The 27042-nt window shown below is 36.7% G+C and overlaps 1 protein-coding gene across 1 annotated transcript; it reads left to right on the forward strand.

Moving 5' to 3' along the window:
• On the forward strand, nucleotides 1-26501 carry LOC115220363 (CCR4-NOT transcription complex subunit 11). Its single transcript, XM_029790473.2, has 12 exons — nucleotides 1-115; nucleotides 3950-4055; nucleotides 6416-6550; nucleotides 6708-6824; nucleotides 7822-7875; nucleotides 10500-10615; nucleotides 12529-12682; nucleotides 14543-14749; nucleotides 16870-16949; nucleotides 19454-19523; nucleotides 21404-21559; nucleotides 25857-26501. The coding sequence occupies exons 1-12, from the start codon at nucleotides 78-80 to the stop codon at nucleotides 25986-25988; spliced, it is 1365 nt and encodes a 454-aa protein (XP_029646333.1). The 5' UTR covers nucleotides 1-77; the 3' UTR covers nucleotides 25989-26501.
• The last annotated feature ends 541 nt before the right edge of the window (nucleotides 26502-27042 follow it).

Raw genomic sequence — 27042 nt, forward strand, 5'->3', positions numbered from 1 at the left:
AGATTTTTATTTCGAATTCTGAGTTTCTATAAACAATTTCTCTGATTTTGTGCGGTATTGAAATTCTAAATGACAACATGGCGCTATCCTTGAATGATTTAGCTTCGTTGTTAAGGTATTTTTTTGATATACATTTTTTGAAAAATAATTGCTGTAAATAAAATATTAATTTTATCCTTTAATTTATTTAAAATTCAACATGGATAATTTGATGTATTCTGTAGAAATGAATATTTCAATATTTTCAACATTTGTCTCTACAAGGCACGTGTTTAATCAATATGAAAGTGTTCGATTTCGAAAGCAGAAATTTAGTTGTTTAATACTTTATTTCTTACATCATGTAACAGAAGAGTTTTTAATTATTTATATTGGTTTCTCATCCAGATATACAATTTCCTTTCAAAGTTGCATATTGTTTAGCTCCCTGATTCAATATCTTATAATCGAAAGCGTTCCAAGCAGAACCAACTCGTTTTTTATTTACAAGTGTCATGTTTCTAATGCTATATTCAATATCTTCTTTTGCAAGATGGTAGGGTGTAATTTAAGGAATATTTTGGTATTATTTCTAGCAAGCCAACGACCATGTAGCGCCTCTCTTGTTGATATGTCTTCTACAATTGTCCTTTGTTTTTAATAAAGCCACTAGCTTATAAGCTTCCCCTATACGACTCCTATCGCAGTGTGTGTCAATAAGACTCTGAAGTACAACAATAACAGTACTCTAGAGTCCTGCTATGTCTCACACACTTCTTCTGTCCTTTAATTCTGTTCTCACTCTAACTTCGAACATAGATTGGCAGATGAGACCTTCCCCACTTTTGGTTCCCTCCCTACCCAACTTACTCGAGCCTGGCTTTCAATAATTCCATGTGCAGATCTAGTTATCACTGTCCATCGGAGAAAAGGCTGGGAACTTTTCGGTTTGAACGGCAGTTTTTTTTTAATAATTTCCACGTAACTAAACACTTTTAAACTTCGTATACTGGTAGAATGTGTTTATAAAACATTTTTTTCTCTTGGCTTTATTGAGAAAATTCTATAGTTTGTAAGATATTTGTTGTTTTTTTTCTTCAATTTCTGAAATTTCAACCAATCAATGACGTCTATTGAAGTAAAAACATTCTGTGCCGTATGAATATGTCCCTCGTTTAAGAAACAGATTGGGTTTATTTACATTTGTGAAGAAAAAAAGATACCCTTCTCCCCACTCCTAACCCTAACCCTAAAACAGATTGAAATGCAATAGATCGATACTAGGGTCATAATTATTGGTGACAATTTCATATGACACCGCTAGAAAAAACTGCTGTTCAAACCGAAAAGATCCAAAGGCTGTACTAGCTGTTGTACTACTCCTCTGTAAATGCACTTAGACATGCATATTCATGCAAGCACTCAAATGTATAATATAAATTTTAAAGATATTAATAGTGACCTTGTGTGACTAAAGACATCTCACTCTATCTGCAATCTGCAGTAATGTGTAAAGCTGCTGTAAAACAAGTACTAACTATAAGATAAACCTCCGATGGTGCAGTGGGGTATCTCATACCCCAGGTGATGTTTGTATATGTGTATCTTACATTTGGCAGCAGTAATATTGTAATATTAAGAACACATAAAGTAATAAAAAATACTGAAAACAGCTAAAACAATGAGTGGGGTTTTTCATACCCTACTGCACTAACCATGAAAAGTACAGAACCGCAACAGCGGAGGGTTAACCAATTTGACTTGAAGAAAAAAGCTGTTGGGATTATAATAGTTCAGGAAACTCAATCTGTTAAATATTATCCGTCAGCAGAGAAAGTATGCAACAACAGTGCTTTTCAAAATTAGATATCCTAACTGTGTTGTCACTTCTATAGGGAACTATGTTGTACAAGGTTTAGCAACTTCCTGCTTGCATATGTCCACTCTTTGCCTGGAGTCAAGACCTGCACTCTGTATAAAAACTTGCTGCAATCAAACAGAAACTTCACTGGGAACAATCTCTGACAAAGTTAGCCAAGCTTTCTAGAAACAAATGTGTAACCCTTTAGCATTCAGATTACTCTGTCAAACATAATGCTTATTTATTCAAATTGGTTTGACTTGTACATTATTTTGTAGATTTGAGATTTTAGTGATGTGCTTGTTTATTATTAGAATGACATTGTAGAGTAGGTGTGAGAGGCTGGATTTGGCTGGTTTGATTATAAAACAGGATATTGGCCAGATATGGCTGGTTTACATGCAGCATCTGTTGCTTGCTCCAATTCAATTACAGTAAACAAGTGATTAATTTATTGAATTTTTCTACAGCTGATGCCCTTCCTAACGCCAACCACTCCGAGAGTGTAGTGGGTGGTTTTACGTGCCACCGGCATGAGAGCCAGTTTGTTGGAACTGGCAGTGGCCATGCCCAAATGGTGCTTTTTATGTGCCACCTGCACAGGAGCCAGTCCAGCAGCACTGGTGACGACCTTACTCGAATGTTTCACATGCCACCGGCATAAGTGCTAGTAAGGTGACACGGTAACGATCTCACTCGTATGGTACTCTTAGCGCTCCATTAGCAACGGATGCCAGTCACCGAGTTTGATTTCGACTTCGATTTCACTTGCCTCTACCATATTTGTGGTAAGAAATAAGCAAAGCAAAATGTAGCAGAAACTTCTATGATGACCCTACCAGACTTAAGTAAATGACAGTCTATTATGTTCCCTTTCTTCCAAAAATTAGCCATAATAATTCCATGAATGCAGCATTTTTTTTTTATAAGGAGCAATTTTTAAAACATTTTACAGCTTGTATGCGTATACAACTCAGTTTATGATTTGCAGCATCAGCACAAAGAAGATTTGGCAAAATTTGAACTCAGAATATTAAGGGTAGTGTTTAAATATTGAAAAGCATTTTGTCTTGCACTCTACCGATTCTGCTTCTGAAAATATTTGAATGAAGATGAAGAAATCAAAACTTCAATGTGACATCTATGTTATATGTCCACAAGTTTTTGTGGTGGATCAGAAGAAAGATAAGTCTTTAAGCCACCTGTTGATCACATTTGCTGAAATATACCACACCATATTTGTGGTAAATAGTATCAAAATTATATACAGTATATAGAATATCACACTTTTGTGGTTGTTTCATTGTAATATCTTTATACAAAGTGAGAATCCCTTTGTTACCATCAGAATGACTAATAGCCTAAATTTGTTGTACACATTACTGAGTATGCCAGCATGTACATATAAATAAGGTGCTAGCTGTTTATAAATGTTTGTTTTAATGCTTACAGACTTCTAACTATTTTACATTGAAACAATGGCTATTTGTGAGAAAATCTTATGATTCACTTTGCTCCAATTTATATTTTATCTTTTAGCCTTTTTGTGATCATATGAACTACAGCTTTTTCTGGTTTAATTAACTTTGAAAATAATTATTTGGAGAGCTTTAACTTAAACTAATAACCTTCCCATTATTAACCCTTTAGTGTTCGCATTATTCTGCCAAAATTAATGCTTTTTTATCCACATTGTTTTGAACTAATCGTGCATTATCTTGTAGTTATGAGATTTTGATGAGGTAGCTGTTAATTTTTAAAATGATATTGTAGGGTTGGTGTGAGAGACCAGATCTGGCCAGTTTGAACATAAAACAGGCAGAATACTTTTGGCCAGGTATGGCCGATTTAAATGCTAAAGGGTTAAGCTGGTATAAGGAATATATCTTCATAGAAAGTTATTACAGAAAATTGTAATAGCGGCTTCTGAATTAATTACAAACACCTTAAAATGAGAGATATTATATCAAGGAACCAAAGTTATCTGAAGCTGGTTGGTTTTGAAAGAATTAAACAAACATTTGCAACAAATTGCTATTAGATTCCTAGTAAACTGTATTTTAAATATATATAAAAAAACTTTTATTCCTTTATCTATTTTCATTTTAGTGTTTTATCAGAAGACTCTACCAAGTCACAGACATTTGATATTTTAGCATCAACATTTCATCATTATTTTCAAAAAGCTGATCACTTCAAAGTTGGAATGGCCTTGGTAAGTAAAGGTTGCAAAAGAAATTTCTGGAATTACAAATAAGCAGAAATGGGAGAAGTTAATTCAGTTCATAAAGTAAAATGTATTTATGCTTTCTTGATATCATCATCATTAGCAGCAGCATTTAACGTCTGTTTTCTATGCTGGCATGGGTTATATGGTTTGACCAGAGCTGGAGAGCTGTACCAGACTCCTATTGTCTGCTTTGGTTTGGTTTTTATAGCTTGATGCCCTTCCTAATGCCGTACTGGGTGTTTTTTACATGTCAGCAGCACAGTTCTTTTTATGTATCATGGGCATATTTTTGGTAAATGTTCGACCGGGATCTGGGAAGCCAGGAGGCTGCACCAGGCCCAGTCTGATCTGGCAGTGTTTCTACAGCTGGGTGCCCTTCCTAACACATCGAGCTGTAGAAACACTGCCAGATCAGACAGCCTGCTGCAGTCTCCTGGCTTCCCAGACCTTGGTCAAACCATCCAACCCATGCTAGAATGGAAAGCGGACGTTAAACGATGATGATAAGGATGTGTATATTTGAGTAGTTAAATAAATTCTGCCTTTCTGAATACTTAGCAATCTGATAACATAGAATTGACTGTTTGAAAGTGTAATTTAAATTGTATTCATTTACATGAATGAGGGTTTTGCTATATGTATTGCTTTCGGTAACAAGCAATAAATTCTACTTTGTTTTATTTATGCCCCTTGAAAAGTGATGGTACACGACCTAGCAACCATATGGTTCTAGGTTCAGTCCCACTGCATGGCACCTTGGGCTGCTCAAAGCCTTGTTAGTGGATTTGGTAGACAGAAACTGAAGGAAGCCCTTTGTATATATATATATATATCTGTGTTTGTTCCCTCATCACTGCTTGACAAACAGTGTTGGTGTGTTTATGTCCCCATACTTATCAGTTCGGCAAAAGAGACCAATAGAATAAGTACTAGGCTTATGAAAAAGGCACTGGGGTTGATTTGTTTGATTAAAAACCCTTCAAGATGATGCTTCAGCATCACCACAGTCAGTCAAATAAAAAGATGAATATTTCTTGCTTATTTACTGCTTGTTATCTTGTATATATATATATACACAGATTTGAAAAGATATTTTAATTATATTAGAGAATGGAATTATCTGTAGGCAATTTTCTGGAATTAAAAAATTATTAATAAGAAAAATATTCATTTAACCCTTTCGTTACTATATTTCTGACCAAAATACACCCCTTATGTGTTTCAATTAATTTCTAACGTAATCATAAATTTAGTCTGGTTTCATTAAACAACTAAAACTTTTTTATTTATCAATATATTAACATGAATTTTGGAAGATAATTTAATGAAATGTTCTCAACCAATTCTATACTATAATTTTTGTCACAAAGTGACTCTAATTGCAGGTTGATACAGGTAAATTCAACAATATATAAAATTATTAAAATTTTGTTCAAACATCGCTATAGAAAATGGGTTATTAGCTAATATTCAATTGGGTATACAACAAAATTTTACGATAGAATTTGTTATTCTGGGTAACTTTCTGATACCCATAATAATATTTATGGCAAAATAGGCCTTAATTTTATTTAAGGTTATGGGAAACCACTAACTATCCTTTCTTTCGCTTTGTTTACGTTTAGCGTAACAGTTCGTTTCCGCCGTAATGATTTCAAATAGGCTCATTCGAAAAAGTAAAAAGAAATAGTTTAAGGCTTTACTCTTCTGGGAAAGTCTGTGGCTTGGTCCAGTTTCTTCAGAAAAATCACCGAAAGAAACAGTTTTAAAATTTTCACTCCATTCAGGTGCCAATTCATTTTCTTTATCGCTGTCGGAGCTCTCAGATTCACTGTTTTCACTTTCGGAAAATGAAACATCAGATTCATTATCAAATACCACATACTTTTTTTTTTTCAGTCATAGAGTTAGATTTATGAAGGTCTTCAGTAGAAAATCCTTCGAATTCTGACTCGCTGCTTGATATAATGAAATTCGTATCCATTTTTTGTCAGAATTACAAATTTTGAAAACACAATAGGAACAAATTTCTGAAAAAAATCTCCCATAATTCACGGAATTAAAATTACACTTCGATTTTTGTACAAAACTGTAGTTGAACTGTTTACGAAGTATAATACGTGTTTTCACGAATGTACTAAAGAGATTTGCTCTGATATTCTCATTTAAATATGAATAGGTAAATTCGGGCGGTTTGGTCACATTAACCAAAATTTTCTTCGGGCGGTTTCGGCCGGTTTGGTAACGAAAGGGTTAAAATGGTTCTGAAAATTATCATTTTGTTTTTATTTGTTTTAGGGTTGAGCATTAGAGCTTCTCATTATGTGAACAAATTTTATTTTCAGGTGTTGCTCCTACAAAATAGAGACCTACTTCCAAACCCCACACAGAAACTAGCTGCAATATTTCTTCTATATGAAATGTACAGAAATGAGCCAGCAGCTAATAATCCTTTTGCACCAGTTTTTGTCCATCTTCTGGTAAATTCTTTTTTTTTTCTAGTGCAATAACAGTTCTTTGTAAGCTTTCATTTAGTTTTGCATTCATGTTTCTAAATACGCATTTAACTTAATATGCTAGCATGGAAGATAGCCACTACTTGATAATGATCGTAATATGCTCTTATATTCTCTCCAGAAAGCAACACCTGAAAACCAAGATGTTGGACAAAATGATCTTCATTGGGCAATCTCTCCAATTTCTGCTTCAGAACGATATTTCCTTTGCCAGCTCATAAGCAGCCCTGTTAAAGAGGTAAAATATCATTTATTTATGTTACTTGTTGTCACAGCAATGATTGTATTCTTACGTTGGACAAGAAAAGGATCTTTTCGGTTTGAACGGCAGTTTTTAACATAATTTCTAGGTAACTAAAAAATTTTAAACTTCATATACTGGTAGAATGTGTTTATAAAACATCTCTTTCTCTTGGCTTTATTGAGAAAATTCTATAGTTTGTAAGATATTTGTTGTTTTTTTTCTTCAATTTTTGCAATTTCAACCAATCACTGACATCCATTGTGGTAAACAACATTCTGTGCCGTATGAATATGTCCCTCGTTTAAGAAACAGATTGGGTTTATTTACATTTGTGAAGAAAAAAAGATATCCTCCACCCCCCCCCTAACCCTAAAACAGATTGAAATGCAATAGATCGATACTAGGGTCGTAATTATGGGTGACAATTTCATATGACACTGCTAGAAAAAACTGCCGTTCAAACTGAAAAGATCCCAAGAAAACAATAAACCGTAATTCCACCAGTTCTTATGGTCATGCTTTCACTCAGCCATAAATATAGTTCCAACATGCATATGGGCATCAGTTCACTCATCTCTGCCACTCAGCTATAATTTGTAGTTTTATGGCAATATATAAAATCATTATTTTTCGCTATTGCTATGTTTCACAGATTTTAAAACAAATAAACTTGTACATTAGAAATTAATTATCAACTGTATTATTTTAAGTAATTATTATCATTTCTCTATTAAGATGCAAAGAAGTGAATAATTAACTGAGTGTGCATTTATTTAGTTGGCAATTAAACAGCAACCCTATCCGTTTCAACAAACCATCCAACCCATGCCAGCGTAGATAACAGATGTTAAATGATTATGATGAAGGTTTGAAGGAGAAAAATTTTGAAGAAGCAAATTTTAATATTCGCATTTATGTTTTCTTTGTGTTCTTTTTCTTCTTTTGTTAAATATTGTTTCCAGAAGAATATCTATTTAAATGTCTCTTACAGATGTTTAAGAAAACTCCTTTACAAGTTATTCAAATGGATGTCAATAATGCCCAGGTTAGTAAAATTTTGTTGCAGTTTCTAAAATACATTAGCATGGTCATGTTTATTTTTAAGAAAATTTAATGCTCTCACTAAACCTTTTTTTTTTTAATATTCTTCCTGAAAAGGCATGGTTAGAGCATCAGGCTCACAATCATGAGGTAGTAAGTTCGATTCCTGGACTGGGCTTTGTGTTATGTTCTTGAGCAAGACACTTTATTTCATGTTGCTCCAGTTCATTCAGCTGTAGAAATGAGTTGCAATGTCACTGGTGTCAAGCTGTATCAGCCCCTTTCCCTTGGATAACATTCTGTGCCGGTGGCACATAAAAAGCACCAACCAATCGTGGCCATTGCCAGCCTACTCTGGCACCTAAAAAGCACCATTCGTACGTGGCTGATGCCAGTGCCGCTTTGACTGGCACGTAAAAAGCATCAACCAATCATGGCTGTTGCTAGCCTCCTCCCCTGGCACCTGTGCCGGTGGCACATAAAAAGCACCATCCATACGTGGTCGATGCCAGCGCTGCCTTGACTGGCTTCCGTGCCTGTGGCATGTAAAAAGTACCAACCGATCGTGGCTGTTGCCAGCCTCCCCTGGCACGTAAAAAGCACCCACTACACTCATGGAGTGGTTGGCATTAGGAAGGACATCCAGCTGTAGAAACACTGCCAGATCAGACTGGTGCCTGGTGCAGCCTCCTGGCTTCCCAGACCCTGGTCGAACCGTCCAACCCATGCTAGCATGGAAAACAGACGTTAAACGATGATGATGATGATGATGAACATTGGTGGTATGGAGAGGGAGACTGGTATGCATGAGCAACTGCTGATCTTCTATAAATAACCTTGCCCAGACTTGTGCCTCGAGGGGAACTTTCTAGGTGCAATTCCATGATCATTCATGACCAAAGGAGGTCTTTACACTTTAATATCTTCCTAAATGTAAGACAGCAAACTAGCAGAATCATTAGCACTACAAGCAAGATACCTAGTGGCATATCATCCATCTGATTTCAAATTCTGTTGAGGTTGACTTTGCCTTTCATCCTTTTGGGGTCAATAAAATAAGTACCAGTTGAGCACTGGGGTCAATTTAATCTCCCAAAACTGCTGGCCTTGTGCTAAAATTTGAAACCAATATTCTTCCTAAGTGTTCTTGATTTTTATAATGAAGAAGCCTCTGCAGCCATCATTGTAAGATAATCTGCCACTGTCACTGAGTAATTTACCATTGCCAGTACCGCCAGACTGGCCCCGTGCCGGTGGCACGTAAAATGCACCCACTACACTCTCAGAGTGGTTGGCGTTAGGAAGGTGCATCCAGCTGTAGAAACTCTGTCAGATCAAGATTGAAGCCTGGTGCAGCCATCTGGTTCGCCAGCCCTCAGTCATTCGTCCAACCCATGCTAGCATGGAAAGCGGACGTTAAACGATGATGATGATGATGTTGAGCTGTGGGTTTCGTGCATTGTTAGAGAAGTATTAGTAATTATGATTATCAGAAGGGCTGCTGTTAAGCTCCTGACCAGCTCTGATAATAGAGACCTACTATAAAAAAGCATTCCAACCAGGACCATCCTATCATTTTTAGAGATGTTTAGGAATATATAATCCTATGTGTCCTTCCTTTTTGCAAGATGATAAGTGATGTGAGAGATTTGAGATTTAGCAGTTACTTCTCTCAGACTGAGCAATGATATAGAGACCTTCTCTCTTACTGGCTCAGAGCAAAACTGTTTAAATTGATTAGTTCAAGCAATGACACCTATTTCCTCTTGTGTCAGTTGAACACTCTTTTAGCCAACACTAGTTTTGACTAATATTTGTTGTTGATGAAGCAGACCTATGAACAAAACTATTCCAGTTGTAACCATCTCGTCCTTTTGTATATCAAACACTACATTGACCAATATGTCCTTCTGTGTTTAAAAAGGTAGGAAGATTTGGCTTCTGCTTCTAGTGAATCAAGTGACTGCATAAAAGCTTTCTCATTGCCTAAGAACTTAACATTTGTTGTTGTTTTTGTCAGCAATGCTATCCTCATCATCGTCATCATCGTTGTTGCTGCTGTAAAATGTTGATAAAGTTTATTAAAACATTTAGTCTTTACTTGGATTAAGCTGCTATGTTTAGCCTCTGGTCAACCTTCATCAAGCAGACCTATATTTTTTTTTTTTTTACATTTATGTGAACAATAGTTCCATTAGTTTCCCCTACACTCATTATTCACCAACTACACACGCCAGGTTCATTTCAAACCATGACTTCAACATATAATATTTGGGATCTTTTTGGTTTGAACGGCAGTTTTTTCTAGCGGTGTCATGAAATTGTCACCCATAATTATGACCCTAGTATCGATCTATTGCATTTCAATCTGTTTTAGGGTTAGGGGTGGGGTGAAGGGTATCTTTTTTTCTTCACAAATGTAAACATATTCAACCAGTATACGAAGTTTAAAATTTTTTAGTTACCTAGAAATTATGTTAAAAACTGCCGTTCAAACCGAAAAGATCCAATATTTGTGTTATTTTATGTCCACTTATACCTTATAATATCTGGTATACCTTGTTTTAGAATGCATACCAGTAATTAATTACTTAGAACTGTAGCTAATTATTTCCTCCATCTTTATAGACAATGGACATAACTTCTCTACAAATCACTCTGGCCGAAAAACAATCTGAATTACCCGCAATCAGTAAATCTTCTATGCCATCAATTGTTCCGGATCCTGATAACAAACCAACTAGGTAAGTGTATTTTTTTGCTTTAGAGAGAATGTTAGAAGGGTGTAGGTAGGAATAATTGATATTCTAAAGGTGCTAGTTTGAAGAGGAGGCAGTAAATGGAAACACTACGTCCACGACCAAGTGTTGCAGTGAGCAGATATGTAAACAGTAGTATGTAGTCACTATATGGATGACAAAAGGATGAGATACAAGTGAGATAAAAAATAATAATAATACTGAAATTATTGTATACAGTGCTCAGGTGCACCACAACTTGTCAAAAGTGCATATAAAGCATATGCAGTAATGTACAAATGTCTGGGAAGTGAACAGTGTATGAGTCAGATACATGCTTGTGTGTGTATGGAAGGGAGAAAATCAGGTGTAGTGTTGGCGAATCTCAGGAAGCATGGAAGTTTTGAAGGATGCAGTGCTCCGACAACTAACAACTGATGCCGGTAGTTTGTTCCATGCTTCAGCAACTCTTAGTGTGAAAAAATGTTTCTGAAAGTCATGGGAGCTGTGCTGTTTTCTGACTTTGTAAACATGTCCACGGGTGTTAGACAGGTGTGCTCCTGTATGAAAATGGAACAAATCCAGGCAGCTCTAAGGAGCAGAAGGTATTATGGTAGTAGTTGGAAGGCAAAGTGAAAAGACTGCAACTCTGTGTCAGTAGATGGTCTTTTTTCACGATACAGTCTAAGCTGTTGTTTTCAGCTGCAGAATCATTCCAGATTTCATTGCGGATCTCTCTTAAATCTGTCTTTCCCTCTCTCACACACACATGCACGCACTTATACACAGGGTGTCCAGGCTAAATTTGACAGTTTGCATGAAATGAAAAGAAAACCAGTATCCCATCCCAAAATGAAAGTATTTTAAGAAATTAAAAAGTATCAACTAGATTATGGGTGGGAGATAATAGTCTACTCAAAGTTGCTGCTCTCGGCTTGCACCATGGACTCATACAGCTATGGAACCTAGTGCATGCATTCCTCACCGTCCCTGCGAAGATCTTCAAACACTTCCTTGACCTTGACCACCCTCTGAAACTTGGTGTTGGTATGCCCCACTCATAATAATCCATGGAATTATTATTGGGAAAATTAAGAGGCCAGAAATTCTCCCACAGCTACTTCTGACTTTCTCTGGAAGTATGCCAAAGAGTCAAATCCTGCTAACACACATGGCATTTCCAGCAGTAACCCTCTCCAGCCAGGGTTTGACTATAGTCTCCTACAGCTTCACATAGCCATCTCAGTGGAGCCAATGGCCCTGATGTCATCTCCTCTGAAGACACACCCACAGATAGTGTGAGAGACCTTGGTTTTTGTAACGTCCATGTCATGTCTCATAACCATTACAATGTTCACAAAGCATTGAACAGCAGTGATTATGTCAGCAACTTGATCCCTGGTGCAAGCCATCATGATGCGGATAACTCTTTTCCAATATGCAGATTGGTTTCCAATCCTCTGTGTCCACCTAGCTTTTTTCTCAACTGCAACTTTGATCTTTAGGCTCTCCAATGCATTTGACTGTTCCTGAAAAAGAAAAGGAGACATAAAAATATTATCAAATTTAGCCCAAACACCCTCCACATGTGTGGGTATACATATATAGGTATAGATATATATGCATATGTGTGTGTGTGTTTGTGTCTTGATTATAGTTTCTTAAATTGCTAACTACTTTTGATTTTCATTAAAACACCAAGAAGCTGTCTTTCAGTTAAGAAAATATATAGTCTTTAAATTCTTAAAAAAATTTATCCGACAGTCTTCTATAAGAGCAAAATTACAGACTGTTTCCAGGAATTAGTGGTCAGGCTTTACAAATCCAAGTTTGAGATTACCATGTACACAAGGTGGTGGTGGTTGCTTGTATAATATTTTGTTTCTTTATATGTTTTCTAAAAAAATTTTTTACATTAGTTTTGAACAGTTTGGAAAACCTGGCTTAGTAAATCAAGATGTTCAAAGGCAAACAATTGAAGCTTTGCTAACAGGTCCCAACCCACCTGTGGAGAATTGTATGAGACCAGAATTTATCAGACTTGCACCACCATTGCACATTGCTGAAGATGAGGTGAGGTTGTCTATGGTTACTGTATTTCTTTAATTGGTAGTTTAAATATCATGTCATCTAATTCAGTGAGAAGAATTATTACTTTATAGAATAACAAGTCAATTAGGTCCTAGCATGTGAGTCCCTATCCCAATATGAGTGTAGGCATAGCTGTGGTTAAAGAGTTCACTCCAAACTGGCTTGAGGTTTGCAACACTTTCAGTGTCTTCAGTTATAGCCTTGGATCAAACCAGTACTTTGTGAATGAAATTTAACAGATAGAAACTGTATGGAAACCAATCAAAAGGTGGGTGGGGGTGAAGCAATTACTGCTATTGTAGAGAAAACTTAATCCAATTCCCAATTTGTAACACCACCGTCTGATACCTATTTTCTTTACTACCCACAAGGGGCTAAACACAGAGGGGACAAACAAGGACAGACAAACGGATTAAGTCGATTACATCGACCCCAGTGCGTAACTGGTACTTATTTAATCGACCCCAAAAGGATGAAAGGCAAAATCGACCTCAGCGGAATTTGAACTCAAAACGTAGCGGCAGACGAAATACTGATAAGCATTTCGCCTGCCGTGCTAATGATTTTGCAAGCATTCAGGCCTGAAATCTCATGGATGCATGGTCTATAAGAAATAGCAACCAAATTTCTCTCAAATCAAAGTTCATTCTGTTGCAATCATTTGAAATCAGTTTTAGTTGTGGTGAAGCCTTGCGAAGGGTCATGGGTACTGTTCTTCCTTTCTGACTAATCAGTAAAAGGCAAAAAAAAAAGGGCTTTCCTATCCTTAACATCTAGGTCTTCAGTTGTCTGTAACTCACTACTTGTACATGTATTTACCTAATAGTAATAACCTGCAGGAATTCAAGCTGAACATCAAATCTCTTCACCTCTCTAGTTCTGATAAGGCCTTCAGATAAAAAAAAAATTATTATAAAAAATATGTAAACATTTTTAATCCAACATGAAATCCAAGATGAGAATATATATAATACACCAGTATTTATTACTCTTTCTAATACCTCAGCAGTTAACAATATCTACAATTACATCAAAACCAAGATTTCTTTAAATTATTGTCTCCAGCCTCTTCTATTATAAGAATAGTTATTTTCTCCTTTTCTTTAATTCATTAGAAAATCATTAGAAAATTAGGCAGGAAATAACATCACTAGGTGAGACAAGCTGACACTGAATCAGCTTCGCTGACTGACAGGTGACGGTCGTTCAGAGAATGCGTGGGCTGAGACTACGTGCCTTCACTAGTCAGTTAAGGTGAGACAGTGTCACATGACAACTTGCTGGGGCTGCCTGCTGGAGCCTAGCGGCAGGTATTTAAAGGGGAAAATTTGACAAGTCAGTCAGTCACCAACTGACACTCGCTGACGATACATCGAAGAGGCTAGGGAACAAAAGAAAGAAGACATGCACCCAACACTAGAGCTGAAGACACCTCCGAAAAGGGGGGCCCTGCCACGTCAAAACTGTAGAGGAGTAGGGGCCGAAACTGGACGTGGTTCCTCCTGATGATGTCTTGAGCTAACTGGATCCTATAAAGGAGCTGTTGTGATAGCAGACCACGAAACACGGTTGTAATTCCTAAAGATCTATAGCTAAAATAGTTTTTAATAATAATAATAATAATGAAATTATTGTATACAGTGATGTTATGAGTGTTAAACATAATCTTAGATTGGTTGCCTCACTGGCAATAGGTTATATATTTACAATTGTTCCTAATGTGTATAGTTACTGAACTTAGAAGTATTTAAAGAATTGGTTTTTGTCTTCTCATTTTGCACCGTTGAATAATTAAACTGCTTCCTTGTTTCTTCAGTTTGTTGGTTTGTTTTTGTTTTTAAGCTTGTTTGGATGAATCCTTTTGAAGCTGACTATACTCCTGCCTGGGATACAACAATGTGTTCAAGTAGTACAGCTGGAACTGAAGTACGACGCCTCATGAGCTTGGCACTGAAAAGTTCTTTAACTTTACAGCAACAGCAGCAATTAATGGATGAATTAGAAAAGGACCCTAAGTTAGTTTACCACATTGGTTTGACTCCAACTAAGGTATGTGGTGTAGTTTTGAGAGAAATCTATTATTCCACATTTACCACCAGTTTAGTTGATGGGACAGCCCCGTCATATACATACAGGGCTTGGACAAAATAATGGAAACACCTTGCATCATAGCATCATAATTTTGTGATATCTCTAAAACCATCAAAAGCTTGTTTATTTTTACGTTTTTTTATTTATTAGTGTTGCTTAATATGTTTTGCTAAAATTGCTGTTTCTTTTCAGATATCAGAAAAAGGTAATTAAAATTCATTAAAATGACAGATTTATCAGACTTTCAAAGAGGTCAAACTATTGGTGCTCATATGACAGGTGCTAGTGTAACAAAAACAGCCAAAATGTTTGGTGTATCAAGAAGTACTGTCTCGAATGTAATGACAGCCTTTGAGAAAAAGGGAAAAACCTTCGTCAAAACAAAACTTTGGAAGAAAACCAAAACTTTCAGATAGGGACCATTGGACTCTTACGTGAATTGTTAGAAAGGATCACAAAAGTACAGCTCCCAAAATTACTGCAGACCTTAATGACCACCTTGTGAACTCAGTTTCCACAAGAACTGTTCACCGTGATGCTTCTTAAGTCCAACTTTTCTCTCAGGGTGCTTACACTCTGTCGTGTATGTACACTGACATTACATATCCAGCAGAGCATACTGGCTTCATTCCTTGCAAGCATTCACATGTCCTCAGCTGTCATGGCCCATGTTTTACTGTCATGTAGCATGGCTGTTCAGACACATGTGTCATGCAGTCTACCTTTTATTCTGAGTGGGAGGCCCTTTGTCACCAGCAGAGGTAAGAGCTCCTTGAACTTTGCCCAGGCTAGTCTTATTCCAGCAGCTACACTTTCAGAGCATCCACCCCTGCTACTGACTTGGTCACCTAGGTAACGAATGCTATCAACTACTTGTAGTTTTTCTCTTGGAATGTGACAGAAGCTGTTCTCTGCACATTTTTAGTGTTTATTACTCCTGAGCATTTGCCACATACAAAATCTATCTTCCCAGTTAGCCTTCCTTTGATATTGCTGCACCTCTTATGTGTCCATAGCTTACACTGGATACATCTTATGGAGTTTCTACCTATGCCTTTTCTACAGATCGAGCAGGGCCATCTGCCTGAAATGATTTGTGGTTTGTCTGCCTTCCTACTTATTAAGACTTTGGTTTTAGCTAGGTTGACTTTAAGTCTCTTTGATTCTAATCCTTGCTTCCACACCTGAAACCTCTCCTCTAGTTCCGGTAGTAACTCAGCAATTAAGTTATCCTTTACTCTATTTCCGACCACTGGCCGAGTATACGTGTGGAGACAGCCAAAAGAAGCATTTGACCCAGACTGCCTTCTTCCTACTGTTAAACATGGAGGAGGATCTATGATGATATGGGTGGGGTGGAGTGGGGGGGACTATATCTTGGAAATCCTCCGGCCCAATGGTTTCCCTTCATGGCAGAATTATAAGCATTTTATCTGATCAAATTCATCCAATGGTTGTGGAACTGTTTCCGGAAGGAAACACAATCTTTCAGGATGATAATGCACCAATTCACACAGCTAAAGTTGTTACTGAATGGCACGAGGAACATTCTAGTGAGGTTGAACATCTTATCTGGCCACCGCAGTCCCCAGATCTCTATTGAATATTTATGGTGCATTTAAGAAAGCAAGTAAGGAGTTGATATCCTCCACCATCATTACTACAAGAACTGGAGACTGTTTTAGCTGAAGAATAGACAAAAATTCCTTTGGAAACAATTCAAACTTTGTACGAGTCCATACCTCGTAGAATTCAAGGTGTAATTACTGCCAAAGGCAGTCCTACCCCATATTAAAAGGTGGGGGGGTTGAAATGCATCCACCTCTTAGCATTTAACCTGACAATATCTGGCCTGATTATTCTACCTCTTCTATCTTCAAATCAGCCGGATCCATTTTTCTCACACCTATCCTACAATGTAATTCTAAATACATATAATCATATCATTAAAATCTCAAAACTCTGAGATAATGCATGACTAATTCAAAACAATATGAATGAATAAGCATTACATTTGACAGAGTAGTTTTTCTGTGATCTTTCAGAATTCTATTTTTATATTCTGGTTCTTGTTTCAGCTTCCAGATCTGGTGGAAAACAACCCAATCGTGGCCATTGAAGTCCTACTTAAACTAATGGAGTCAAATCAAATTACTGAGTAAGATGATTGTAATTTAACTACAAAATTAATTTTTGTTCTTCCAAAATTTAATTTTCTTTGATTTTCATTTTATTGTGATTGTGTAGAAATTGCAATAATAAATAACTGGAAATGTGGAGACAATGAAAAATAAAAAGCTATAATAGCAATAATGCTCATCACTTGATGAAACAGTAATATAATATTACGGAGATGTACTTGCATAGCAAGTGACTTGATCTGAGATCGTGTGCTGGAATGAAAACAATTGCAGCGTGGAAGGTGTTTATAATCCATTTAAGAAACACACAGAAACCCTTAGATTCACTTCAACATTTAAATTTAATTTGTCAAAATATTTTTGCCGCTTTGAGACCGCGACCTGTTCACTGACAAAACTTCGTGCTGCATATAATAACATGTAATAATACGATAGTCATCAATCATCATCAACACTTGATGTCTGTTTTCCTGTTAGCATGGGTTGGATGGCTTGATAGGAATGGGCAAGGCCTTGCGCCACACCAGGTTCCATATTCTGTTTGGTTTGGTTCCTACAGCTGGATGCCCTTCCTAATCCCAACTTTACAGAGTGTACTGGGTGCCTTTTACTAGTGCTTTTTTACATGGCACTAGTACTTTTTATGTAGCACCAGCACCAGTGCTTTTTATGTGATTTCATCATCCATACCAATGCTTTTTACATGGCACCTTGGTTTTAGGACCTCAACTCTCTTGTGGTGTTCAGATCTTAAGTACAGCAAGGCACCACATCTCGGTCCTCTGTCATCTCCTTCATAAGGCTCAGCATTTTGAGATCAGCCTTCAATCCTTTATCCCATGTTAATACGATAATATAAATAATACTGTATTGTGCACCTGATATCAGCACATTTAATAGTTCTTTGTTGTTGAATGGTTTAATCTGGTGATAATTTTAACCATAGCAACTATAGACTGGTTTAAATAAATGTTGACCTTCATCATCATCCTCACTTAGCATTCACTAGCACTATGACCTGGCAATGCCAGGTCATAGTGCTAGTGCATGCATATACAGCTATGTATGTGCGCACATACACGCGAGTACTGTCCAAATGTTTGACCAATCTCATACAGCTAGCTGGCATTCAATTGGCGTATCAAGTTTCAGGCATTTTGATTGGGTTTTGGATAGAAAATTCACAAAAAAGTCACTTCTATTGATTTTTTAATGGCTTTGCAGCGTAACTGGGGAAATGTAAAGATGTGCACGAGCACCCTTGGGCAGTTTTGAATGACCATAGAAAGTGTGAGCCCTCTAGCTGAAAAATTGTGGATTTGTATAAAGGATACACACACACACATTTTGCCGTTTATATATATAGAGATATTCTATACTGGCACAAGTTGGATGGCTTGATAGGTCAGAGACTGCATTGAGCTCCAGTGTCTGTTTTGACTGACCCCTTAAATCCTTAAGTAATCCCTTGTTTTTAGATGGATCTGTCTGTGGATGAGTAACACATTTATTTATTCACTTTTGATTATGTTATGTTTCTCTCATGTAAACAACATTAACCCTTTTGTTACTGTATTTATTTTCAGATGCTCTGTGTTTCTTCCAATTATTTTAAATATAACAAAGAATTTAGTAAAATAACATCATTATAATTAAGCTAGTTTTACGAACATAAATTGTGACTAAGGTTTAGTGGAAGATTTTGATTCAGAACTTTTGAAAACCAGATATTTGTACTAAAGAGTCAGAGCCGGTTTCAGCCGGGTTGGTATCGAAAGGGTTAAGCATTTTGAATAGAATTTCAACTTAATTTGTTTCTTAATTTATACTAAATATTTAATAAAATTCACTCCCATCTTTCTTCATTGTTTGTAACCATTTTCCTTTTTCAACCTACATTTCGTAGGGGTACAACACTGAATTTTTAATATCATTTCTCATCATTGGACAGTGAGCATATAATCTAAATTGTTATAAGATATCTTCTTTGACTACATATCTTTTACTTGGTTCAGTCATTGGACTGTGGCCATGTTGGGTCCTTGCCTTTAAGGTTTTAGTTGAAAAAATTGACCCCATCATCATCATTGTTTAACGTCCATTTTTCCATGCTAGCACGGGTTGGACGGTTTGACTGGGGTCTGGGAAGCCAGAAGGCTGCACTAGGCTCCAGTCTGATCTGGCAGTGTTTCTACAGCTGTATGCCCTTCCTAACGCCAACCACTCCGTGAGTGTAGTGGGTGCTTTTTACAAGCCAGTCAAGGCAGCGCTGGCATCGGCCACGTTCGGATGGTGCTTTTTACGTGCCACCGGCACAGGTATCACAACTGCTATTTCCATTCGATATTTATTTCGATGTTTATGTACTTGACTCAATAGGTATCCTTAAGCAATGAATTGGGATGAATTAATAAACAAGTTTATGTACCAGTACTTAATGGTAACTTTTATTTTGAGGTCTTATATTCATAGTTTAATAGAATTATAATTTTATTGTGTATTGTATTTTTTTTTATTTTAGGTATTTTTCTGTCCTTGTAAGCATGGAAATGTCTCTTCATTCTATGGAAGTTGTAAACAGATTAACATCAGTAAGTATCACTATTTTGCTATTTAGCTCTTTTATAATTTCATTTATTTTTTTACAATTCACATGTCAGCTCTACAAAACATATACAGTCAATAAATTAAAAAGAAGTTTGTATAATAGTTCAGTTTGGACACATTTAATATTTGTTGACTTTGTTTTAAAATAAGTGAGCACAGGCAGTGAAGGAGAACTTGGAATAGGACCATGTGGGATGTAATTAACTTTGACTTGCATCATAATCATGGGCAAGTTTATAGAAAAAGGTTATTGTGCACAGATTAGTTTGATAAAAATATATATTACTAGCACTATGACCCGGCGTTGCCGGGTCATAGTGCTAGTGCATGCATATACAGCTGCGTGCGTGCGCACATACACACAAGTACTGTCCAAATCTCCGACCAATCACATACAGCTAGCTGGCATTCAATTGGCGTATCAAGTTTCGGGCATTTTGATTGGGTTTTGGATAGAAAATTCACAAACTTTTATACAGCAATGTTAAATACATTTTAACATGTATATAATGTGTTTTACATCTATCTTATATTTCTAGTAAATTTATGAACACATTTACTGCTAAAAATCTCTGGGTATATGCCATAGTAAATTTTAGTAGGAAAAATACACACTGCTGGTATGTCAATACTTTGTGTAATAGAACAACTGAAAATATGTGTCTGGCTGATTTGGTTATATGCAAAGTAAAATTTAGTTATATGCAGTAAAATATGTAATTGCTGATGAAATCGTATGAATGGTCAAAACTGACGTCCAGTCACTTCCTCATTTACTGTCCATGCGAAATTGAATAAATATGACAGGCATTTATGTCTGTCTTATGTAGCTAATAAATTTATTTGATTTACAAACTCAGCAATGGCTAAAAACTTTGGTATGATTAATACTAATCTCTTATCTCTATGTATATAAATAGCAAAATGTCTGCATATGTGTCCTTTATACAAATCCACAATTTTTCAGTTAGAGGGCTCGCACTTTCTATGGTCATTCAAAACCGTCCAAGGGTGGTCATGCACATCTTTGCATTTCCCCAGTTACCCCACAAAGCTATTAAAAAGTCAATAGAAATTACTTTTCTGTGAATTTTCTATCCAAAACCCAATCAAAATGCCTGAAACTTGATACGCCAATTGAATGCCAGCTAGCTGTATGTGATTGGTCAGAGATTTGGACAGTACTCGCGTGTATGTGCGCACACACGCAGCTGTATATGCATGCACTAGCACTATGACCCAGCAACACCGGGTCATAGTGCTAGTTAGGGAATATTTGTGAAAAAGCAGATGTCTGTTGAGAAAATAATTGCTGGGAGTAAATTGAATGATTTATTCTATAAATGAGCACTGAAAATGATAGCTGATCCCTTTGGAAGTAATAAACTGATCTGTGTGGAAATAACAAGTGATTCTTGTGGAAATAATAGCTGATCCATGTGGAATTTAGAGCTGATATATCAGGTGATATACTAGAAAAAAGAAAAACATGTGTAAACTTGCTGGTAAAAATAGATGATAATATCGTTTTGCAGGATAAGTACAAGTGAGGAAAGGGTTTGTATATTGCTTGAAAGTGTTAAAAGAAGATTTGCATAGAATATACCAAGAGGATGGATATTTATTGCATTGTTAACAAAATATAATAGTAGGCTGTCTAGGTAGAATCTGGCCAAAAAAACACTATTGTTGAAGTAAATAATAAAACCAGAAAATTTAGAAAGGTATCAATAAAAACTGATGCAGATCAATTTTTACTGACCAAGCCAGACTCTATTAGCATTGAGAAAACAAGCATTGAAGCATTCCTTTTACGTCTTCCTTTTCCCCCCACTCTACCACTCGTGTTTTTAATTTATTTCAGGCCGTAGAACTTCCTTCCGAGTTCATTCATCTTTACATTTCAAATTGTATCACAACCTGTGAAAACATCACTGATCGTTACATGCAAAACCGGCTGGTTCGATTGGTCTGTGTTTTCCTCCAGTCTCTAATTCGCAACAAGATCATTGACGTAAAGGTAATTAAACTATTTACATTTTGATTTCCTTGTTTTAATGTTCACTTTTCCAAGCTTGTAAGGAGTCAGACAAAAATCGTTGAAATACACGTTCTATAGCAGAATGCCCTTCTTGTCACCAACCCTCAGCAGTGTCTTAGCAAGGTATTGTTTTGCTGGACATGCTTCCACAGAAGATTGGAATCAAATGACAATGTACAACAGTGACACTAATTTACAACTGTATGAAATAATGTCAAAACAATGCTGAAACAATGTGAAATATATCCAAGGTAAATCACAAGAAAACAGACATAAGATAGGGTCATAACTCTGAAATATTGGATGTAGGGTAAGTCACCATTAATTCATAAGCCCATTTTCTTGTGATTTGCCTTGGATTTATTTCGACGCCCTAGATACAAATAACTACAGGGGTATCAAGCTGCTGGATCAGGTAATGAAGGTTACGGAGAGGGTTATAGCCCAACTAATTAGAGAGAGAGTTAGCTTAGATGAGATGCAGTTTGGGTTCGTGCCAGGGAAAAGTACTACTGATGCTATCTTCCTGGTAAGACAGCTGCAGGAGAAATACCTAGCAAAAGACAAGCCCCTATACCTGGCTTTTGTTGATATGGAGAAAGCCTTCGACAGGGTCCCCCGATCCCTTATCTGGTGGTCAATGAGGAAACTAGGGATAGATGAATGGTTAGTGAGAGCTGTACGAGCCATGTACAGAGACGCTGCTAGTAAGGTGAGGGTGGGCATCGAGTACAGTGAAGAATTCAGGGTAGAGGTTGGGGTCCACCAAGGGTCAGTCCTCAGTCCCCTCCTATTTATCATAGTCCTCCAGGCAATAACGGAGGAATTCAAGACAGGATGCCCCTGGGAGCTCCTCTATGCTGATGACCTTGCTCTAATTGCTGAGTCACTATCAGAACTGGAGGAGAAGTTTCAGGTGTGGAAGCAAGGTTTAGAATCGAAGGGCCTTAGAATCAACCTAACCAAAACCAAAGTCCTAATAAGTAGGAAGGTAGACCAATCACAAACGCCTTCAGGTAGATGGCCCTGCTCGATCTGTAGAAAAGGCGTAGGTAGAAACTCTATAAGATGCACCAAATGTAAGCTATGGACACATAAGAGATGTAGTAATGTCAAAGGAAGACTAGCAAGGAAAATAGTTTTTATCTGTGGCAGATGCTCAGGAGCAATAAACTCTGAAAATGTGAAGAGACCAACTTCTACCACGTTCCAGGGAGAAAAACTAGAAGTAGTTGATAGCTTCCGCTACCTAGGTGACCAAGTCAGTAGCGGGGGCGGGTGTGCTGAAAGTGTAACTGCTAGAGTAAGAATAGCCTGGGCAAAGTTTAGAGAGCTCTTACCCCTGCTGGTGACAAAAGGCCTCTCGCTCAAAGTAAAAGGCAGACTGTATGATGCATGTGTACATACAGCCATGCTACATGGTAGTGAAACATGGGCTGTGACTGCTGAGGATTTGCGTAAGCTCGCAAGAAATGAAGCTAGTATGCTCCAATGGATGTGTAATGTCAGTGTTCGTAATCGACAGAGTGTAAGTACCTTGAGAGAAAAGTTGGACCCAAGAAGCATCAGTTGTTGTGTGCAAGAGAGACGATTGCGCTGGTATGGTCATGTGGCGAGAATGGATGAAGATAGGTGTGTGAAAAAGTGCCACACCCTGGCAGTTGAGGGGACCTGTGGAAGAGGTAGACCCAGGAAAACCTGGGACGAGGTGGTGGAGCACAACCTTCGAACTTTAGGTCTCACCAAGGAAATGACTAGAGACTGAGACCTATGGAAGTATGCTGTGCGTGAGAAGACCCGGCAAGACCAGTGAGAACAGTCAGAATCAAAATCAAAATGAAAATCAAACCAAATCAAATCAGATATCAGAAAGCAGAACCAAAATTGAGGCCGATCAACATCAGTGGAAGTTGCAGCTGTGGTTAAGCGAACCATCCGATTGTGGCCGTTTACCAGTTCCGTCTGGCACCTGTGCGGGTGGCACGTAAAAAGCACCCACTACATTCACGGAGTGGTTGGCGTTAGGAAGGGCATCCAGCCATAGAAACACTGCCAGATCTGACTGGGCCTGATGCAGCCTTCCGGCTTCACAGACCCCAGTTGAACCGTCCAACCCATGCTAGCATGGAAAACAGACGCTAAATGATGATGATGATGATATATATAATTTCTTTACTACCCAGAAGGGGCTAAACATAGAGGGGACAAACAAGGATAGACGAAGGGATTAAGTCGATTACATCAACCCAGTGCGAAACTGGTACTTTATTTATTGACCCCGAGAGGATGAAAGGCAAAGTTGAACTCAGAACATAACGACAGACGAAATACCGCTAAACATTTTGCCCAGCACGCTAACAATTCTACCAGCTCACTGCCTTAATATAATATATATATATAAAACATTGAAATGAAGCGGAGAGTGGAGATTTTATTCACATCTGAAAACTTCTTTATTTAAAAGTTTTCTACAGCATATGCATCTGACCTACATATGTTTCAACTGCAGTGACTCCACATTGCTTTGTATGCAATTATGCATTCTAGTCATTGCAATTTCATCAAGGGTCCATCACTCATCGTCTTCAAAGTGAACTGACTCAAACAAGCATCCTGCTTTGGTATTCAGTCAAAGGTAATAGCATTACTGTTTATGTTTGATGAAATGCTGGTCTCATAATTACCTCTGCTGGTATCACAGTTGAAGAGTAGATTTAAAAACGTTTATTGAGATTTCAATTTTAGCAGTTTTGTGTATATGTTGCTGTATGGAGTACATTATTTATTCATAGGTATTTTGCTTATTCTGGGTTTATACTTTCAATTAATATTATCATTATTAGTAGTAGTAGTATTAGTATAAATATCATTTATTATCATAATGATTATGATAATAAATGTAATTAGCAGAATTACATTCATTAAAGTAACAATCACCAAAATGCATAACCCACATTACTAACCTCTCAGGGAATGAGGAAGTATTTAAACTAAATGAGGACTTTTATAATTTAGTGTTAGAGAAGGCAGAAACTATGTATTGTTTTCAAAATTTTAATTTCCCCCTATCCCCACCGCAATTTCTTAATTTGTAACTTTTTTTTTATCTACAAAGAAAAATAGAGAGATTATGAATCTGGGATATATATATATATATTTTATAGTCCAATTTTTCTTAAAGAAACACTCAATTTAAAAATACCAGACCACCACCAGAAAACTTGACATGCTAGAAACAACAGCCAAATGACATTATTTTATGAAGAAACTTCCCCCGCTATACAAAAAGCTAAAAGTGAAACATTGGTAGTGTGTAGCTTATTGAAAGTGGTGAAGTGATGGGTAAAATTCTTAAAGATTCATACTCTCTGCTTTTTCTCCATGGATTGCCAAGACAAAAAATTTGAAAACATGTAAAAAATGAGTTTGGTGTGGAGAGGGAGAAAATTGAAATATTGAGAATGTGATTTGTGGGTGAAATCCTTTTCTCCTGTATTGCAAGCATAGGAATGGGAAGAAGTTTATGTAAAAAAAAATAAGGTGGAGGAGCAGAAATGTCACCTCAAACATACTAGAAAGAAGAGGTAAAGGACAGGATTTCGACCTCACTCGAATCTTTTTATACATGCCTCCGGCACAGGTGCCAGTGAAGCGACGTTGGTAACGATCACGCTCGAATGTTGCCCTTTTACATGCCACGGGTATGGAAGCCAGTTGGCTGCTCTGACAACAATCACGCTCGGATTAGCACCCTACTAGCACATGCACAAGTGCCAGTAAGGCGACGCTGGTATTCCTCGTGTTTAATTTGATACAGGATCAAGATATGTTTTACTGGTTCATACTGACATGGGAAATCTGATAATAAAATGACAGCAGTGACAGTAAAGTGGTTAAACAGTTGACCTGCCTGCTCATAGCTAGGTGGACTACTAGTAGCAATAAACTATAGTTTATAGCTACATGTTGAGATTTACTTCAGCCATTTCATTGATTTTTGTTTTATGAGAAGTGACTTAACTCTTTCTGCCTTAGTTCACAAACCCATAGGGAATGGTTTTAGGTCTGGGAATGTTACTTGGTAGATTGATGTCCTGGATATGGAAGTTCATCTTTGCTTTATGCCACTATGCACCAAATTTTAAGGTGCTGTAGATAATGTTGATTTCTTTTTTTTAACTAGATTGCTTATATTAATACTAAAACTATTTGATATTGTCTTGAATTCATTCTAAATTCGTTTTTTTTTTTATTTATACTATTTACTTTCTGGTAGGACATATTTATTGAAGTACAGACCTTCTGTATAGAATTTAGTCGAATCCGAGAAGCAGCTGCATTATTCCGATTATTAAAGAATTCCGAGACCAATGGCAGTGGCAATGAACAGCAACAGAACACCAAATGATTGTAAATTAAAAAAAAAAAAGGTAAAACAGAAACTTAAGAAAAAAAATAAAATGTAAAGAGAAATTGGTTACCTATTGAATTTTATTAAACTCTCTGTCTCCTAGAAGTATTTCTGATTGCCCACCTGCTTTTACTGAAGGACAAAGCAATAATGAGTACATAACTTTAGTTACTGAGAGGTAAGTAATGTTAAACTGATAAAACAACAGCTGGAGTGACCAAGGGGTGACCAAAGCAAGATTTTTGGGCAAAAGATTTTGTTTTCAAAAGTTAATCTTAGCTTGCATAAGAACTCTTTAAAAGGTCTGGCCTATATTTCTATTCACATTTATTTATAGCATTTTATTACTTTTTTTTTCACTTCAAGTATGACTTTTAAAGGCTTATTGGTATGAGATATTGATGTTTACAAAACTTCAAAATGTTAAAAAAACAAAAAAAAAAAACATTTCTTCATACTTGATAAATTAATCTTTGCTAAAACTTTGTGTGTGTGTAGGTAGGTTGGTTGATAAATATTTTTTAGAATAGGTACACTGTTTCCTGTGTCATAAAACACAACTAAAAGGATCGGCATCAGAAAGGGTAACTAACTACAAAGACTGTCTGAAAAAGTTCCATTTAGCCCTGTTGCCAATATAGAAAGGTGGAGGTAAAATTGACACTGATGACAAAGGCAGCAGCATCATCTGTTTTGCAGAAAGGGCTAGAGAAAACTCACATCCAATAGGTTTTAATATAAATACATCAGGCAAATTTATTTAAATCCACCATAACAATTGTGGTTCTCTTGATATGGTTCTTCTCTACAGAACTAAAGATCAGTTTTATGACTCACTTGCCTTGGTCAGTCTAAGCAGAGAAATCAGCCCAATTCTATTTTTAAAGACATGAAAACCATAAACACAAGTCCAATAAAGAAATTCAGTTCTTCCAATAAATGAATGTAAGAGCATTTTTATATTTTCATTTCTAGAAATCTATATAAAATGTTTGGTGCGTTTTTGATGAATTTAAGTACTTCTTAAGAAATTATTTTTAGTTGTTCACCA

The sequence above is a fragment of the Octopus sinensis genome, linkage group LG16 (genome assembly GCF_006345805.1).
Source record: "Octopus sinensis linkage group LG16, ASM634580v1, whole genome shotgun sequence".
Classification (NCBI taxonomy): Eukaryota; Metazoa; Mollusca; class Cephalopoda; order Octopoda; family Octopodidae; genus Octopus; species Octopus sinensis.

What these genes read in the sequence shown, in the direction of transcription:
- LOC115220363 (XM_029790473.2), top strand. Translation starts at nt 78, where the DNA reads ATGGCGCTATCCTTGAATGATTTAGCTTCGTTGTTAAG. An exon ending in GATTTAGCTTCGTTGTTAAG is followed by an intron (nt 116 to 3,949) that starts GTATTTTTTTGA and finishes TTTTCATTTTAG; the next exon opens with TGTTTTATCAGAAGACTCTA. An exon ending in TTGTAAACAGATTAACATCA is followed by an intron (nt 19,524 to 21,403) that starts GTAAGTATCACT and finishes AATTTATTTCAG; the next exon opens with GCCGTAGAACTTCCTTCCGA.